The sequence below is a fragment of the Sminthopsis crassicaudata genome, chromosome 5 (genome assembly GCF_048593235.1).
Source record: "Sminthopsis crassicaudata isolate SCR6 chromosome 5, ASM4859323v1, whole genome shotgun sequence".
In the NCBI taxonomy this organism is placed as follows: Eukaryota; Metazoa; Chordata; class Mammalia; order Dasyuromorphia; family Dasyuridae; genus Sminthopsis; species Sminthopsis crassicaudata.
Genome location: NC_133621.1, coordinates 81,166,231 through 81,183,044, shown reverse-complemented (window position 1 = coordinate 81,183,044; position 16,814 = coordinate 81,166,231). Strand labels below are relative to the sequence as shown.

The window sequence follows — 16,814 nt, the reverse complement described above, 5'->3', positions numbered from 1 at the left end:
CATGACTATCAAACTACCAAAAAAAGTTTTTAATACAGAGCTAAGAAATATAATGACAAAATTCATCTGGAAATAAAAACTGCCAAGAATACTGAGAGAATCAGTTGGGGGAGGAGGGAAAGTGAAGCAAGGTGTCCTAGCCATCCCAATCTCTAAATGTACTAGAAAGCAGTAATCATCAAAATAATCTGCTACTCAGTACTACTACTGGGCTTATATCCCAAAGAAATACTAAAGAAGGAAAGGGACCTGTATGTGCCAAAATGTTTGGGCAGCCCTTTTTGTAGTGGCTAGAAACTGGAAAATAAATGGATGCCCATCAACTGGAGAATGGCTGGGCAAATTATGGTATATGGATGTTATGGAATATTATTGCTCTGTAAGAAATGACCAGCAGGATGAATACAGAGAGGCTTGGAAAGACTTACATGAACTGATGCTGAGTGAAATGAGCAGAACTAGGAGATCATTATACACTTCAACAACAATACTGTATGAAGATGTATTCTGATTGAAGTGGATATCTTCAACATAGAGAAGAGCTAATTCAGTTCCAATTGATCAATGATGACAGAATCAGCTACACCCAGAGAAGGAACACTGGGAAATGAGTGTAAACTGCTTGCACTATTATCTTTCTACCCAGGTTACTTTTATCTTTGGAATCCAATTTGGTTTTACACACATATATTGTACCTAGGATACATTGTAACACATTTAACATGTATGGGATTGCCTATCATCCAGGGGAGGGAATAGAAGGAGGGAGGGGAAAATTTGGAAAAGAAGTGAATACAAGGGATATGTTGTTAAAAAAAAAAAAAAAAAAAAATTACCCATGCATATGTACTGTCAAAAAATTATAATTATAAAATTAATTTTAAAAATAATTATAATCTCCAATGAGTAAGGGGGGGGGGGAACCAAGAAAATAAGTTGGTACACAGTAAATAGCAGTCAAGGTACTAGTAATAATCTAGTGTTTAATAAATCAAAAAATACAAGCTTTTGGGACAACAAATCATTATTTGACTAGGAAAACTGGAAAGCAGTTTTGACAGAAACTGGGTATAGACCAACATTTTACACTATATACAAATTCAAATTGGGTTCGTGATTTGGGCATAAAGGGAGCTATCATAAACAAATCAAGGGAGCATGGACTATCATCCCTGCCAGATTTATAGATAAGGGAGAAGTTAAACCAAAAAAGAGAGAGCGAGCATTTTAAGAAGTAAAATGATTACATTATTACATTATTCTGATTACATTAAATTTAAAGGATTTAGTTCCAACAAAACCAAAAAAGCCAAGATTATAAGGAAAGGAGGAAAAAAAGTTTTACAAATTTTTCTCATAAACGCTCATTTTTTCAAATATAAAGAGAACTGAGTCAAATCTACAAGAATACAAGTCATTCTCAAAATGATAAATGGTCAAAAGATATGAACAAACAATTTTCAGAAGAAATCAAAGCTATCTATGGTCATTTGAAAAAAAATGCAAATTAAAACAAGGTACCACCTCACACCTAAATCAGATTGGTTAATATTACAGAAAAGGAAAATGCCAAATATTGGGGGGAATGTGAAACAACTGGGATACTAATGTATTGCTGGTAGAGTTGTGAATTGATCCATCTGTTTCAGAGATAAATTCAATACACTTGAAGTACCTTTTAGGAAAGGAGAGAGGGAGAAAAGGAAGAAAATGAAGGCAGATATGCAAATAAAACTTACATTAAAATTTTTTTTCAAATTTTCCATCTCAGGAAAGCTAAGCAGATGATCTTAAATTCCTTGACAATACCTTTTTCTTTGAAACTATAAGCAAGTTTCAACTAACCCATGTTAGGATTACTAAGTGAGATTACTAAGTGAGTCACTTCTTTGGACAAGAGTTAACAGCAACTACCTGGAGACAACGGTTCGTTACAGGAAGAAGAATCTGTCTGAGAGATTTGAGTAGACACAGCAGATCTCTTCCCAGAGAGCGATCCAGCAGCTTCTGGAGACGACAGCTCGTTACAAACCCACAGTATTATTTTATAACAAATGTCATAATATCAACCTATTATATCACAGTCTGGACTACGTTTATTAGCCTATACATGTTTAATTAAAATCACTAAAGACAGAAAAAAAAAGAAAAGAAACTATTCGCAAATAACTCTTTGAGGTTAGGTATTTTTCATTTTCTTATATGTATTTCCAATGTTTAGCACAATGTCTAGCATATAGTAGTTATATATTAAGGTAAAGTAAACCAATCACAAATTGTAAAAATGCATGCATGACCCATTAGTTATAAAGTGATATATGTAGGGTTCACCATACAAAAAGATGAATTTAAAGAGTATTAGATTTGGGGCAGCTAGGTGGCGAAGTAGATAGAGCACCAGCCCTGAAGTCAGGAGGACCTGAGTTCAAATCTGATCTCAGACACTTAACACTTCCTGCTGTGTGACCCTGGGCAAGTCAATTAACCCAACTGCCACAGCAAAAAAAAAAAAAAAGTATTAGATTTGAAATTAAAGATCTAATTATAAATAAAGTCCCTAAAAAGTTTATACCCTTTGACACACAGATTCCACTGCTTAGGAATATCCCCAGAGCATGCACTCTAGAGTCAGGATGAGTCAAATTCTGCCTCAGTCACTTAAAACTTACTAGCTGTGTGACCCTGGGCAAGTCACTTTTAACCACAATTGCTTTGCACAAAAAAAAGAGGGGCAGAATAAAAGTCTAGACTTGATATTTACTATTTGACCACTAGAGTGATCTGAGCAAGTAAGTCATGTCCCCTTTTCTCAATTCTTTTCCTCATCTATAAAATAAGTAAGTTGTACTAGATAACTTTTAAGGTCTCTTAAAACACTAAATTTATGATCTCAGGACTTAGAAGAACAAAATCAAAATCCCCAAACCACTCTCCAAAACTGCAGATGTAAGCAGAATATAGTTCTTGTTTACACAATCACAGAATCAGAATAGAATGTAAGAGACCTAACTATCTAGCCCATCTAACCCATATTCCCACTATTGTATGTGTAGCAAGTAGTGATCAATTTTTTGATCTGATTTTTCTCCAATGAGAAAGGACCAATTACTTCCTAAGACAACCCTTTCCACCAGTAGATAACTCTGTTAAGAAGTTCTACTAGTATCCAACCTAAATTTGCCTCTTAGAAACTTCTACTCATATGTTTGCCCTCTGGATTCAAACTAAACAAATCTAAGACTGCTTACACCTGAAAAATCCTTCAAATATCTGAACATAGCTTTGTGGTTTCTTTCCATACCCTTGTCTATTTACAGATATATAAAATTCAAGCAATCATTTGCATTTAGACTTTGCATTGATAGCTAAGCTCAGTTTCAAGAAGGCTCTTGTTTTTGTTTTTTTTTTAACTAAGAATCCAGACTGTCTGATACTTCAGATGCCTAACTCACAGAAGCTTCTCGTATGGCAGACATACTAAGTATCACATCTCATGGACCATGTGTGAATTATCAGGATGAATGAATAAAGACCATGGAAGGGGAAATGGAATAATTAATAAGTGGTTGCAAGTTTTTAGCTATAAATGCCTGTTTTAGTTTTTACTTATAAAAAGTAAACTTTTAAAAAACTTATTAAAAATCTTTAGGGTTTTTTCTTCTTTTTAAGGATGTTTATGCTAATTTGGAAACAAGATGTGTAAAAAATCAGATATTTCTTATACAGAGATGGGCAACTGGGCAAAGAAAGTGTTTCTAAATCTATATACTGATGATGAATAAGTTTAAAATCTGAATTTAAAGCAAATGCTACTCCCCCACTTCACATTCTTGCACTCCCTAATACTTAAAGATAACATAATATAGGGAATTTGGGGTCAAGAAGATCCGAGTTCAAATCTTGCTTTGGACATTTAGTAGCTGCATAACCCTTAGTAAATTGTTTAATCTTGCTATGTCTTACTTTCTTTATCTGTAAAATGAAGGTGTTGGAGTCAATGTCCAGTAAGATCCTTTCCAGCACTAAATTTGATTCTATGATACCTTTTCTGGCCTTTACTTACCTATTATGTGTTGTCTGTCATTAAAATATAAGTTCCAAGGCAGCTAGATGGCACAGTGCATACCCTGAAGTCAGGAGGACCTGAGTTCATATATACCCTCAGATACTTAATACTTCCTAGCTCTGTGACCTTGGGCAAGTCAATCCCAATCCCAATCGCCTCAGGAAAAAAAATTTATATATACATGTAAGTTCCTTAAAAGCAGCTGTTTCCCTTTTATATGTGTTTATCAATGTCTAGTACATGAGACACTTAATAAATCCTTTTTTATTCATTTACTGATTTAAAGAGCAATCAAGACACAGGAAAATCATCTGACCAAAAATTATAGATGGACTTCAGGTCCTCAACCACTGGATTAGGAAAGTAGATATTTTTACCAAAAGTTATTTAAATATTTGTAGTAAAAATATAGAAACATATAGTACTTACATCAAGTTGAACAAATTGCAAAAAGTCTTCTATAAATTCCTTAGACACAGCTTGTAAAAATGTCTTGCGTTTTTCCATGACAAAATGTTTTTCATGTGTTACTTATTTTTGTAACTAAAGAAAAACACAAGTTATATTTTTAACTTACATGTGAAAACATCTGCATGAAACTAACAATCTAATACTGAAAAAAAAAAAACCTTACCAACCCATAAATGTCTAACATATGTATATATATTTCATCAGAAAAAAAGGGAAAATAAGTTTCCCATTACTATTCCTGAAAATTTGGATGCCATGTAGAAGCATTTTGTTTCCCCTGTATTAGCATGTAAATTATGGACTGGATTACTAGGTTATTTCCTTACCTCAAATCACAGATAACAATGACAGTATGGTTAGAAGGAAATCACTGTACATAGGGTCTAAATTGTGCACAAATATATTTTTTATACAGAAACAATAAAAAGTAATTTTGCAGAGAAATCAAGGCATTAGAAAACAGGAGAAAGAAAATCAGAACAGCAATCTTAAATGGCTAGTAATTAGAGAATCTCATATATAAGTACAAAAAACCTCCCACCAGAGCAGAACAAAACAGTCATATACTATCCGGTCTTTATTTAATAACGGTTCTTAATTAAATTAGTTACCTCTGATATCAAAATAACTCCTGGAAAACAATTCTTACAAAAACAACTTGAAGCAACTTTGATAGATTTAAGATCTCTTAATACAATGACCCACATGATTCCAAAGCTTCAAAGATACATCCTCTCCTCGAAGAGAGGATGGAAAGTAAGATTTTTGTTTTGTTTGATTGTGAGTATTTGAATAAATGCTTGATTTGGTAAAACCAAACGTTTGGTTTTTCTTTTATTTTTACCGTGTTAGGGTACAGGAAGTAGTGATGGAAAACGGGAAAAAAAAATTTTTTTTTTAAGAAAATAAATGCCTTCTTATGGAATATTATTGTTCTGTAAAGAAATGGCCAACAGGAAGAATACAGAGAGGCTTGGAGAGACTTGCATCAACTGACGCTGAGTGAAACAAGCAGAACTAGGAGATCATTATACACTTCAACAATGATACTGTATGAGGATGTATTCTGATGGAAGTGAATATCTTCAACATAGAGAAGAGCTAATCCAACTCCAATTGATCAATGATGGACAGAATCAGCTACACCCAGAGAAGGAACACTGGGAAATGAGTGTAAACTGTGAGCATTTTTTTGTTTTTCTCCCCAGATTATTTTTACCTTCTGAATCCAATTCTTCCTTTGCAACAACAAAATTGGGTTCTGCACATATATATTGTACCTAGGATATACTATAACATATTTAATATGTATGGGAATGCCTGCCATCTAGGGGAGGGGGTGGAGGGAAGGAGGGAAAAATTTGGAACAGAAGGGAGTACAAGGGATAATGTTGTAAAAAAATTACCTATGCATATGTACTGTCAAAAAATGTTATAATTATAAAATAAATTTTAAAAAATTTTAAAAAAGGAAATAACATGAGGTTAAAAAACAAAACAAAAAAAGAAAATAAATGCCTTCTACTTTAGTCCCTAAATCGAAGTCCCTTGATTTAATTTTTATTGCAACTAAAGTGTAAACACCAAACTCAACGAAAGAATACTTTCCAGAAAGGTCCATGAAAATAAAGTTTGGAGAACTGGCTGAACTGTGATATTTGTGTTCTCTGAAAGCCTTACAGCACTTTTGGTCCGTTATCCGAAGAATGTCTACCCTTGGGCCTATGTTCTGGTTCTCACAAAAAGAACTCATCCATAGAGAAGCACAAAATCCCAGGTGACTTGACAGGTGGAGGAGGGAGAGGACCACTAAACCAGCAACTAGGTGAAGGCGCCTAATCAAGGATTTTAATGGGGGGCAAGGGTGAGAACTAGTCGAACAGGAGCTGTTCTGAGTGGGGCATCCTAATAAGCGGGTGAAGGGAGAATTTAGGATCCCCCCTCTCCAACAATTCGCCCCTCTAAATTAAAGTCCTCCTTCTGGAAAGGCCCCGAAGCTTCCCCTCGGTTCGGGAAAGGAGAAGGGGCAGAAGAGACTGCCACCCGGGCGAAATTCGGAACACGGCTGTGGGATGCGGAGAACATCGGAGCCAGAGGGCCTCCCACTTTCCGGCTTTAAAGAGAGTCCAGGGCGGAAGGGAGGGCGCAGGACTCAAGCGGGACGCGCTCCTGTGGGGACTGAGAACACTATCCCCATCCCGACCTCTACCTCTATCCCACCTGAAGGTTCAAAGTTGCCTCCCCTGACGTTCTCCTCCCAGTCTGGCCGCCGGCCGTTCCTTCCCGGGGTTGCTACCTCGCCTCACTCCGTCTGTCCCAAACCTCGGCTCTAACAGGCGGGAGAAAAATTCAAACAAACCCGCCAGTGACGCCGCAGCGCCGCCGTAATCTCGCCTTCAAGAACGGAGTAGGCGGGCGTAGGGAGCTCTATTCTCGCGATACCCGAGTCCATGACGCTTCTCCGCCATGTGGACGGTAATAAAGCCCCGCCTCCCATCGCGTCAGAGAGAGGGTGTTTAGGAGGGATGTTTGGTAGTTACAGTAACCAGGATCCGAGGGAGAAGCGGCCCCGCCCTGAAACTGTCAGATTATTCTCGCGAGATGTGAGAGTCAGTTTTAGGGTCCACACGCCCACCCTTAGGACACTCCTTTTCCGGTTAAGCTATTGGCAAAATTGTGAAATCCTTCTGAGTGAGCTGCGTGGTCTAGTTACCTTGACAGCCTTGGCTCTTCCAGTCCAAAACAAAACAGGAGGATGTTGTAAGGGAATAGGCCTCAAAGGCAGATGTAAATACTCTGATGTAAATTACTTATGTAATTTGCCTTTATGCTTTGGCATGCTGCCACCGCAATCAATAAATAGTGGGCCTGGGACTAGGTGAGGAAGCTGCCTCCTCCTCTTCCCCTGTGCTGATGATAAACCCCTTCTCTTCTCCTACCCGCGTCTTCTTTCACCTCCCAAAATCCAGGGGGGCCCCATCCAAGGCAACGGGTCTGACAGCTGGCGCAGTCAGCAAGGGGAGGCGCGGATCCCCAGGCTACAGGCCTCTCTGGGGAGCGGGCCCACTCGCATGTGGCCTAAGTGCCTGAGGCGGCGGTGTGCATGTCCGAAGGATGTGGGGACAACACCCGGCTTCCCTGCTGAAAGTCCTGCAGTCTGGAGAAGCCGGTAGCAGCAGGAGTGAAGGGAGGACCGTTGTTTCTCTGTCCTAGAAATCCACCAGCCAGGGCGCGTTTAGCAAAAGTGCCCTGTTACCCAGTCTGCAATACAGGGAGGCGTCCCTGGAGAAGCGCTGGGGATGGCCCTCAGGGCAGTGGGCTCCTAGGGACAAAGGGCCGAGCCTACACGCCCCTCCCCCCCACTCTCCACCCCGGGGGTCACACACATGCAAAAAACCCCAGCATAACCAGGTCGTGGGACCTGGGAGAAAACCCCGAAGCCCACTGCTCATGACCAAACACAAAACGCCCGGGGAAGATTGTTCCAATAGAGGCCTGCGCCCCCCCCCCCCCTGCCCCTACCCCTTGCTAACCTGGGACTATGGTTGTGGGACTCTGGGATGGACAGTAAGTATCATTTGTTCTGGAGCAGAAATGGAAAAGCTAGCCTTAGTTACTGCCCATCTAATTAGATGGCTCAAACCATTCTGTAATAGAGGCTCTCTGCATTATATGGGGGAGCTCCCCACCCCCCAGAATGAATATAGTGGCAGTCTTATGTCAAGCAGAGACAGGTACTCTGGGAAACGGACCTGCAGAATGCTGTTTGACCCGAACACCTGGACCGTAGGCGGAAAGCTGTTAACGCCATACATGAGGGTAGCTGGGTACTCTGACAGTATAAAATGCTCTTGCGGCTCTCTGGTGGTGATATTGTCTCCTTCTATGGGCGGCCCACTATGTGAAGTGATCGTAGCGATGGCCAGTGTGGTGAAGTTAAGGGCCAGAAAAGGAAGGAAAGGGTTCACATCAAGTGAGTCAGCCAGGGACGCAGAGAACAGCAGTCTAAGAAGGAATGCCCTGTACCCACATGCAGGTGTAGACCGACCTGCTGGCCGCAAGCCCAGAGAGGGACAAGATTAATCAAAAGCCCAAATCGGGGAAATGTGGCAACAACTGCTCCCTGAGCAGCAGCAGGACAAAGGAAAAACAGGTTCAGGAGAGAGGGCTGGAGGATTTTATGGGCATACAGGCAGACCCAACTGAACTGTTTCCTTTGAATAGGGGCAAAGCCAAGGAACTTGAGTATCCTCCCGGAGGCCTTTAGTTGAACTTGCTGGTATGAACTTGCCCATTAACGAGGGCATCTTGGGCATGGATGTCCTGGCCAGACTGTGGCTGCAAATCTCAGTGGAGTTCTCCCTTTGGGTCTAGATTGTAAAAACCAGTTACCCGAAACTATATCAAGCCCTTCCTGTGCTGCTGCCTGTTCCCCGGGTGATAGTAAATGTAAAGCAATATTGGCTGCTGGGAGGCCACCAGGAGATCACAACCAACATATGAGTTGTATAAGGTGGGCACACTCTAGGAAGCCTAAAGCCTGTACAACTAGTTAGTGTGGCCAATTCAGAAGCCAGACAAGATATGGCAGGTGACTGTGGACTACCAAGAGTTCAATAAAGTGGTTATCAGACCTGTCTGCCGCTGTTCCCACAGTGGGACTTGGAGATGTATCAGTATGTGCTGAATTTGGCTAATGTGTTTTTCTCTATTATCCAGGAGAAGTCCCAGGACCAGTTCACCTTCAGTGGGAAGGCAGACAGCGGACATTTGTGATCCTGCATATGGAGTATCTCCATAGCCCCACAATTTAGTTTAGCGGCTACAGATTTTCAGGAGTGGGGCAGGCCAGAAGCTGTAGGAATGTTTTGTCATATCGACGATGTCTTAGCACCCAGTGTGGTCATTCACTCGCAGTCATGTGGATGACTAGGAATATCGCCAAAGTCCAAGGTCCTGGATTATCTATCAGATTCTTGGGAGTTTTTAGGTTAGGTAAGATGCATAGCATGCCCAAGGTGGTAATAAATAAAATCCCACACTTATCTCCAACTCACCACAGTGGCCCAGTTGCACACATACTTGGAAAGTCTTTGGGATATGGTGTGTATTCTTTCGTCATAGCCCTTATATAACATGACCATGAAGGGGGCAGTATGGGACTGGACTGAGGCTGCTGAGCTCGATTTTGCAGGCAGTAAAACAAGTATAGGCCCTGACATAGCTGGCTTTGGGTGCCCATTTGAGTTAGATGTGCAGGGAACACCAGAGAGTTATGGATACGACCTGTGGCAGAGATCTGAACACTTCTAGCAGCTTCTGGGGTTTTGGAGTCAGTTATGGAAAGGAACAAAGTTCCAATACAGCCTAGTGGAAAAACAGCTCAAACACAGCCCAGACCATGGAGCCAATCACGCTCCAAACCCCTGTCGTTGTGAGAACCACATACCTCATAAGGGGATGGGTGCAGAGCTGGATTTAACTCCCCATCAGTGTGGCTCAGTCCCCAGTATTGGCAAAAGAGGAAGCTTATCTAGAACGCTGAAGCATACTGTCCAACGCGAATTTTGAATTCAGAATTGCAAAAAAAAAAAAAAAAAAAAAAAAAATTCAGGATTTGCCCTTGCTTGTGCTGAAGACTGCCCTCTCCTATCACCCACACTTCATTGGAGAATGGGCCTCCATCTTTGCCTTGTTGATGAATCGCACATTGAGGTGGTCTACTGCGAAATCCTGTCCATGGATGGATGCTACTATTTCATTTTCAGTCTCCAATAAATGTGGCCAAGACTGTAGTGGTTCACACAGTAGGACAACAATGCAACCACTCACCCCCCCAGAAGATGTTAGCATATGAAATGGATACTCCCAACTGGTGCCTGGGCTGCTCCTTTGTACTGGGAAAGCTCCTGTGATGCAAAAGAGCTGGAGGGGCTCCCTGACACCAGATGCTAACAGATAATCTCAGTTAGCATCCAACTACTAGGTCAATCACGCTGTCATCATACTACCCCGTGGAACTCTGTGGGCCTGCAGGAACAGTGAATGGGCTCAGTAGTGGAAAGGGCAAAGCACTTGCATGCCTGGTATACTGTCTACCCTGCTTACACAGCTCACAGCTGGGACACCTTTAAGGACTGACATCCCATAAAGCAGTGAGGATAGAGAAAGAAGGAAGAAGAAACTATGTTGCCCAACTAAGCAATTCATTTAGGCCTTGAGTCAGGCAACTCTTATCACAGAGATTGTTTGTCCATTGTTTTCAAAAGACATGTTTTTACTAATAAGTAGTAGAAAAATAGAATTTTATAAGCTCTCATGAGAGATGGAAATGCATTTTTTTTAAATTTTTAGCCAATTAATAGCTTAATATGCAAAATACTTTTCTGCTAACTAATGGAGAGTACCATATTAAATGATCACTGTATTGCTTTGAATATATTGCTTTACTGTTATCCCTTCCATATCAAGACTTTATCCATCAAGGTTTCAAAATATCTCGGATTGGCATAAGAAATTAAATAGGAATTTGGGGGCAGTTTTGAGGCCTGCAGATAGCACAAAAAATTTAGAAATTCAGAAATGAATAAAATAAATGTATACATATATATACACACACATCTTTCCTATTTACCCCTGATGACTCTTTGCTTTAATTCTGTTCCTTAACTTGCCTTTCTATTTCTTAACCTATACAAGGATCCCTTCCTTGTCTTCTCTTCACCTTTTCCTTCCCCATCTGCTCATCCCCCCTTAGATTTTGGAGGGTTTTATATCATGGTATATATGTAGTATTGCCTATATGTGGTATTCCCGATGTGAACTATGAGCTCTTTTCCTCCCTCAATACCTCTGTGTCTATTCTTCTGCATCTCATTTGTCCAATATAATTACTATTTTTACCTAAATTCTGCCCCAACCTTTCTTTTGAGTTACCCTATTGTTGTCAATCTTAAACATGGTATACATTTTCTGTCTTTTAAAAACCATAAATATGTCCATGTTAAGTTCCTTGAAATCTATCTTTGATATTGGCTTTTTTATGTTAAATTTTCTATTAAATTCAAGTTTAGTTGATAGTCCTGAAAATATGCAAATTTTTTTGAATTCCATATTATAATTTTGCTGAATATAATATTTTTGGCCACAAGTCTAGTTCTTTTGATTGTTGGTAAATATGATTCCAGGACCTGTGGTCTATTGTGACTGATGCTAAAGTACTGTACAATTCTAATTGTAGCTCCAATTGTATAACAATTGTAGTACAGTAATGTAGTTCAATACTTGTACTATTGTAGTATCTGAATTGTTTTATTTCTTGCAAAATTTTCTCTTTGATCTGTGGATTTTGAAATTTGGCAATAATATTCCTATGTGTTTTCCACAAAAGATCTTGTTTCGTTGAGGTGGTGATTGTTGGATTCTTTTTTCTACTTTTACTTTCACTTCATGTTCTATCATTCCAGGACAATTTTCTTTGATTATTTCTTGCCTTATTGTGTCAGTTTTTTTTTTTTTTGTTGTTGTTTTGTTTTGTTTTTTGGTCACAACTTTCAGGCAGTCCAATTCTTATTTTTTTTTCTTCTTGATCTGTTCTCCAGATCTGTCATTTTTCTTATATTTCCCATCCTGTGCCACTTTTTTATTTTTATATTTTGTTTTGTTATTTCTTGGTCTCTCTCATAGTTTCACTGGCTTTCCTTTGCTCATTTCTAATTTTCAAAGAAGTATTTTCATCTTTGAGACTTTATCTTTTTCTAATCATTTTTTCATTATCTTCTTGCTTTTCTTGGATGTTTGTTTTTTTTTAGTCTTTCCTCAATATTTCTTATTTGATTTTTAAATTCTATTTTGAGTTTCTTTTGGGCAGGGAGCTATTTCATGTTACGCTTTGGGGTAGAAACTTTTTATTTCAGTGTGTTCCTCTGAAGATGAACTCCTATCTTCCCTGTTCCCATATTAAGTTTCTATGGTAGTTTTTTTTTTTATTCTTTGCTAGTTCATTTTTAAAATGAAAATATTTTTTAAAAATTTAAAAATTCGCAGGGGATAGAGCACCAGCCCTGAAGTCAGGAAGACCTGAATTCAAATCTGTTCTCAGACACTTAACACTTCCTAGCTGTGTGACTCTGGGCAAGTCACTTAACCTCAATTGCCTCAAAAAAAAAAAAAAAATTAAAAATATTTTTTTAAAATATTAGTGTAAGCCCATGAAGTGGGGGATGCTTTATTTGAGCTCTCTCCTTTGACCAGGAACCCCTAATCAAGAGCATCTCTCTCCAGCAAGTGCCATAGCCAGCTGTGTCTCTGCCCTACTGCTTCTGCACTCACATGTTCTTTTTTGTCCAGGGCGGCATTGTAACGTGCTCTCCTGGCAGTTACAATTACTAGTCTGTCCTAGACCCACCAGAGTACCTTTGACCACTGTCCTTTGCAGTGTGAGCTCTACCCGGCTCGCCTCCTCTGAGGCCTTCTAAGGTCTCTGGCCACAATCTCTTGAATCTATAGCTTAGTAACCGGTAGCGCACTCAAGAACAGCCACGTGTAATCTTAAAAGCCTTTATTATACCTACTCACATAATGCCCTGACTGATGCCCTGACTTGTTGGTTCCCGAGTGAACACCTGGTCAGAAGACCCATGTGTTCACTACCAAAATCCTTACCTCTTTCGGCTACCCATCTTGGCTTGGCCACCCAGCTAGGAGCCAGGGTGAACAGCACGAGGTTAAAGAGGGCGGTTGCTGCCTGCAGTGGGCTTATATAGGGCCTGTGAGGTCACACACACAGCCAATCAGCGAGAGAGTCACCCATTACAAAACTATCTCAATATGGCCAGGATCCCGCCCAAGGGCAGTCCTAATATCCACAGAAATTACTTCTGGGCCTCAATCCCGATGCACTGTGTCCGCCCATTTAAAGGGCCCTTACACGGCATCTCAGTAGCACAGCTAAGCCTGGCATTCCTAATCAGTCCAGACCCCCAGCTCCTCATGTTGAGGCTGCAGCCACAACGACCTTACCCCCAGGGGTCCCTACTTGTGGAGCTAGCTTGGGGATCTTTGCTTCAGTTAATCCCCAACCATGGTGGGTCTTCCCATCTTCTTGGGTTGTACATGGAGGACCCCTATTCAGCCCCAAGTTTTCTTGATTTTCCACCAGGCTATATTCACCCTAAAGCCCAAATTTGTTCTATTTATGGAGGAAATCTGGAGTGAAATTTAGTAACCCACTCCATCATCTTCCCAGAATCCTCCCCCAATAAAGACTGATCTAAATAAGTGAAAAGGTATTCGTTGCTTCTGGTTGAACTATGACAATATAGCAAAAATGATACTTATTCAGTACCTACCATACCAATCAAACTACTAAAGAATTACTTAGTTACTAGTACTTTGGTTGATTAATCTATATTGGCTATAAATGACAGAATTTTGTGGCTCATTATTTTTTTCAAAATTCATTGAATTTACAACAGATGTAACAACAAAACTTCTAGTTCCAGATACTATCCCTCTCCTAGAACCATTTGTGTGGATAATTTATCCAGTGTGACTCAGTTGCTGACCAGGATGATTAAAGTATAGTCAGACATCCCTTTTGCAAGAAGTTTAGAAATAATGTCATTAGAGAGGATTTTCTTGGAACTTCACTTACATCCATGGTATAACTAATTTCTATCTGAGGTGTCATTTCTGGTTTAGAGTTAAAACCTATACATGTTCCTGTGTAGGTCCCTGGGAGCATGATCCAGCCACTCTCATCTCTTCTTAGAAAAAGTACAAGTCCATAGGGTCAGATATTCACTTATCACCATTTTCTATCACCAGTTTTTAGAAGGCACAAGAAACAACTAAGGAAGGAAGCTGGAAAGAACTCAGTATTGAGAGTTGGGATAGGATTTCCAGGCTCCAAGGAAGAAACCGGGGAGGGGGGGGGGGGAAAGATTGGGATTCTTATATTTGGAGGAAGAAGGTAAAGCAGATTTATAAGATTTTTCTTCTTAATAAACATTTCATTAAATGCCTTTCCTTTGAGCAGTTTATCTGCTCTGACCATTAAAGGTAAATTTAAGTATAGATGTATATATTTTATATTTGCACACGTTTATATGCAAAATATATGTATGTATGATCACAGGCGCATATATACATATAGACTTATGATCCAGAGTTTTAGGGTTTTGACTCACAGAATACATGGAGCAGTAATCAGTTGTCAGGGATTTATCCTGAGAAAGAGCTGAGAAGCCTGTCTTTCTGGTTGGCGTAGAGAAAGATTGTATCAATTACTTCTTTGCTTTACTTCTTTGCTACCTTCACTTTACAAATGTGGGCCAAAGTAATGTCTTTTAAAAAATACAAAATTCCTCCATTTATAACAATTTATTTACAACTTTTATGCCATTTATCCCTGCTATTTTTTTTAGCACTTGGAATATACAAATTACTTCATCTAGTAATTTTAATTCCTCGTATAATCTGACAAATAGAGGATAACATCCAGATTTTCTCTTCTCTTTATGAGGAAAAGGAGGGAATATATATGGAATAGTATTGTTTTGTAAGAAATGACTAGCAGGATGATTTCAGGGAGGCCTAGAGAGACTTACATGAACATGAACTGATGCTGAGTGAAGTGAGCAGAACCAGGAGATCATTACATATGGCAACAATAAGATTATACAATAATCAAATCTGGTGGACATGGCTCTCTTCAACAACGAAATGATTCCAATCAGTTCCACTTGCTCAGTGACGAAGAGAGCCATCTACAACCAGAGAGAGATCTGTGGGAACTGAGCATGGAACACAACATAGCATTTTCATGCTTTCATTATTTGCTTGCATTGTTTTCTTTCTTCTTTTTTTTTTTCCTTCATGATCTGATTTTTTGTTTGCAACAAAATAACTATAAATATGTATACATTTCTTGGATCTAAGATGTATTTCAACATACTTAACATGTATTGGATTACCTGCTGGCTAGGGGAAAGGGTAAGGAGGGGAAAATTTGTAACAAAAGGTTTTGCAAGGGCCAATGTTGAAAAAATTATCCATGCATATGCTTTGTAAATAAAAAGTTTTAATAATAAACATTTTTTTTAAAAGGCCCCACTCTAAATCTCAATCTCAGATGCACATTAGCTTTGTGACCCTAGAAGTCACTTAATTTGTTTACCTGTTTCCTCATCTATAAAATGCAGATATAGCTCCCACTTCTTAAGGTTATTGTAAGCATCAAATAAAATTTTATAAAGCACTTACTTCAATATCTGGCACATAATATTATGTAAATGTTAACTATTATTTATTTCTGGTGGCTGCTCTTTATCTTTCATAAATTCTCTTTTAAGGATTGTTTTCTAGCTTTAAGCACAGGTCTTTTCCTAGGGATATATTAAACAAAATTAAGGATATGTAATTGGTTACTATTTATCATAAGAAATTTATATTTTAAAGGCTCTATCCTGTACAATGGACAGGTATAGTGTTTACCACTGATTAAATGCTGTGATTATGAACATTTGTGTAAAAAATTGGTCATTTGTTACTTGTTCTGAGACTGTAATATATTATTTGTATAATTTGATTTACATTGTTTTGACTTATTTCTATGAATTGTCTTGAGTAAGGTGTTTGCAAAGTGTATAATTCTAATTTTAATATTTCTAGCTTCATTTTTACAAAACAAATACTATAATACTTCTTAGACATTGTTTTATATACCTGCTCAATTTATACTCTAATATTAATGTTAACACTTTCTTTACAAGTCCAATTATGGAAATGGTAGAAAAAAAATGAAACTGGTATAGATTTCTGAATGAGAGAAATTACCATTTTATTTTTATTACTTCATATGTTAGTTATTCTTGCTCAAAGGCATACATAGATTATGTGTGATCTCCTTAGGATAACACTTGATTTTAAACAAACCCATGTATAGGAAAATATTGTGGGTAGAGAAATATAACATCTATTCAGTATCATTAAGAAAAAAATTATGATCTGTTTTATATACAAAAATATGAAGTTTCTAAGTATAAATTAGAAAGTTAAAATGTAAAACAAATGTCTTTTATACATTATATTATATATATATACATTATATACATATATATATGTTCATTTATTCTCTCATATATTCTACACTTTGAAGGAGTACAATGTCGATATAAATTAAAAAAATTCTTTAACATGTGCTACAACGAATTCCAAGGGATGGATATGTTCAAATTATTTTCTGGTACCAATATTTTGTTGTGATAATTACTGC

The 16,814-nt window shown here is 38.6% G+C and overlaps 1 protein-coding gene across 1 annotated transcript in view; it reads right to left on the bottom strand.

Annotated features, from left to right (window-relative positions):
• Window positions 1-6,921, bottom strand: part of NCAPG2 (non-SMC condensin II complex subunit G2) — a 78,239-nt gene extending 71,318 nt beyond the window's left edge. The window contains exons 1-2 of the mRNA XM_074267301.1: window positions 6,758-6,921; window positions 4,496-4,609 (exon numbers count right to left, since the gene is read on the bottom strand). Coding sequence (XP_074123402.1) covers window positions 4,496-4,573 — 78 coding nt within the window. The 5' untranslated portion in view covers window positions 4,574-4,609; window positions 6,758-6,921. The remainder of the gene's footprint in view (window positions 1-4,495; window positions 4,610-6,757) is intronic.
• Window positions 6,922-16,814: the final 9,893 nt, after the last annotated feature.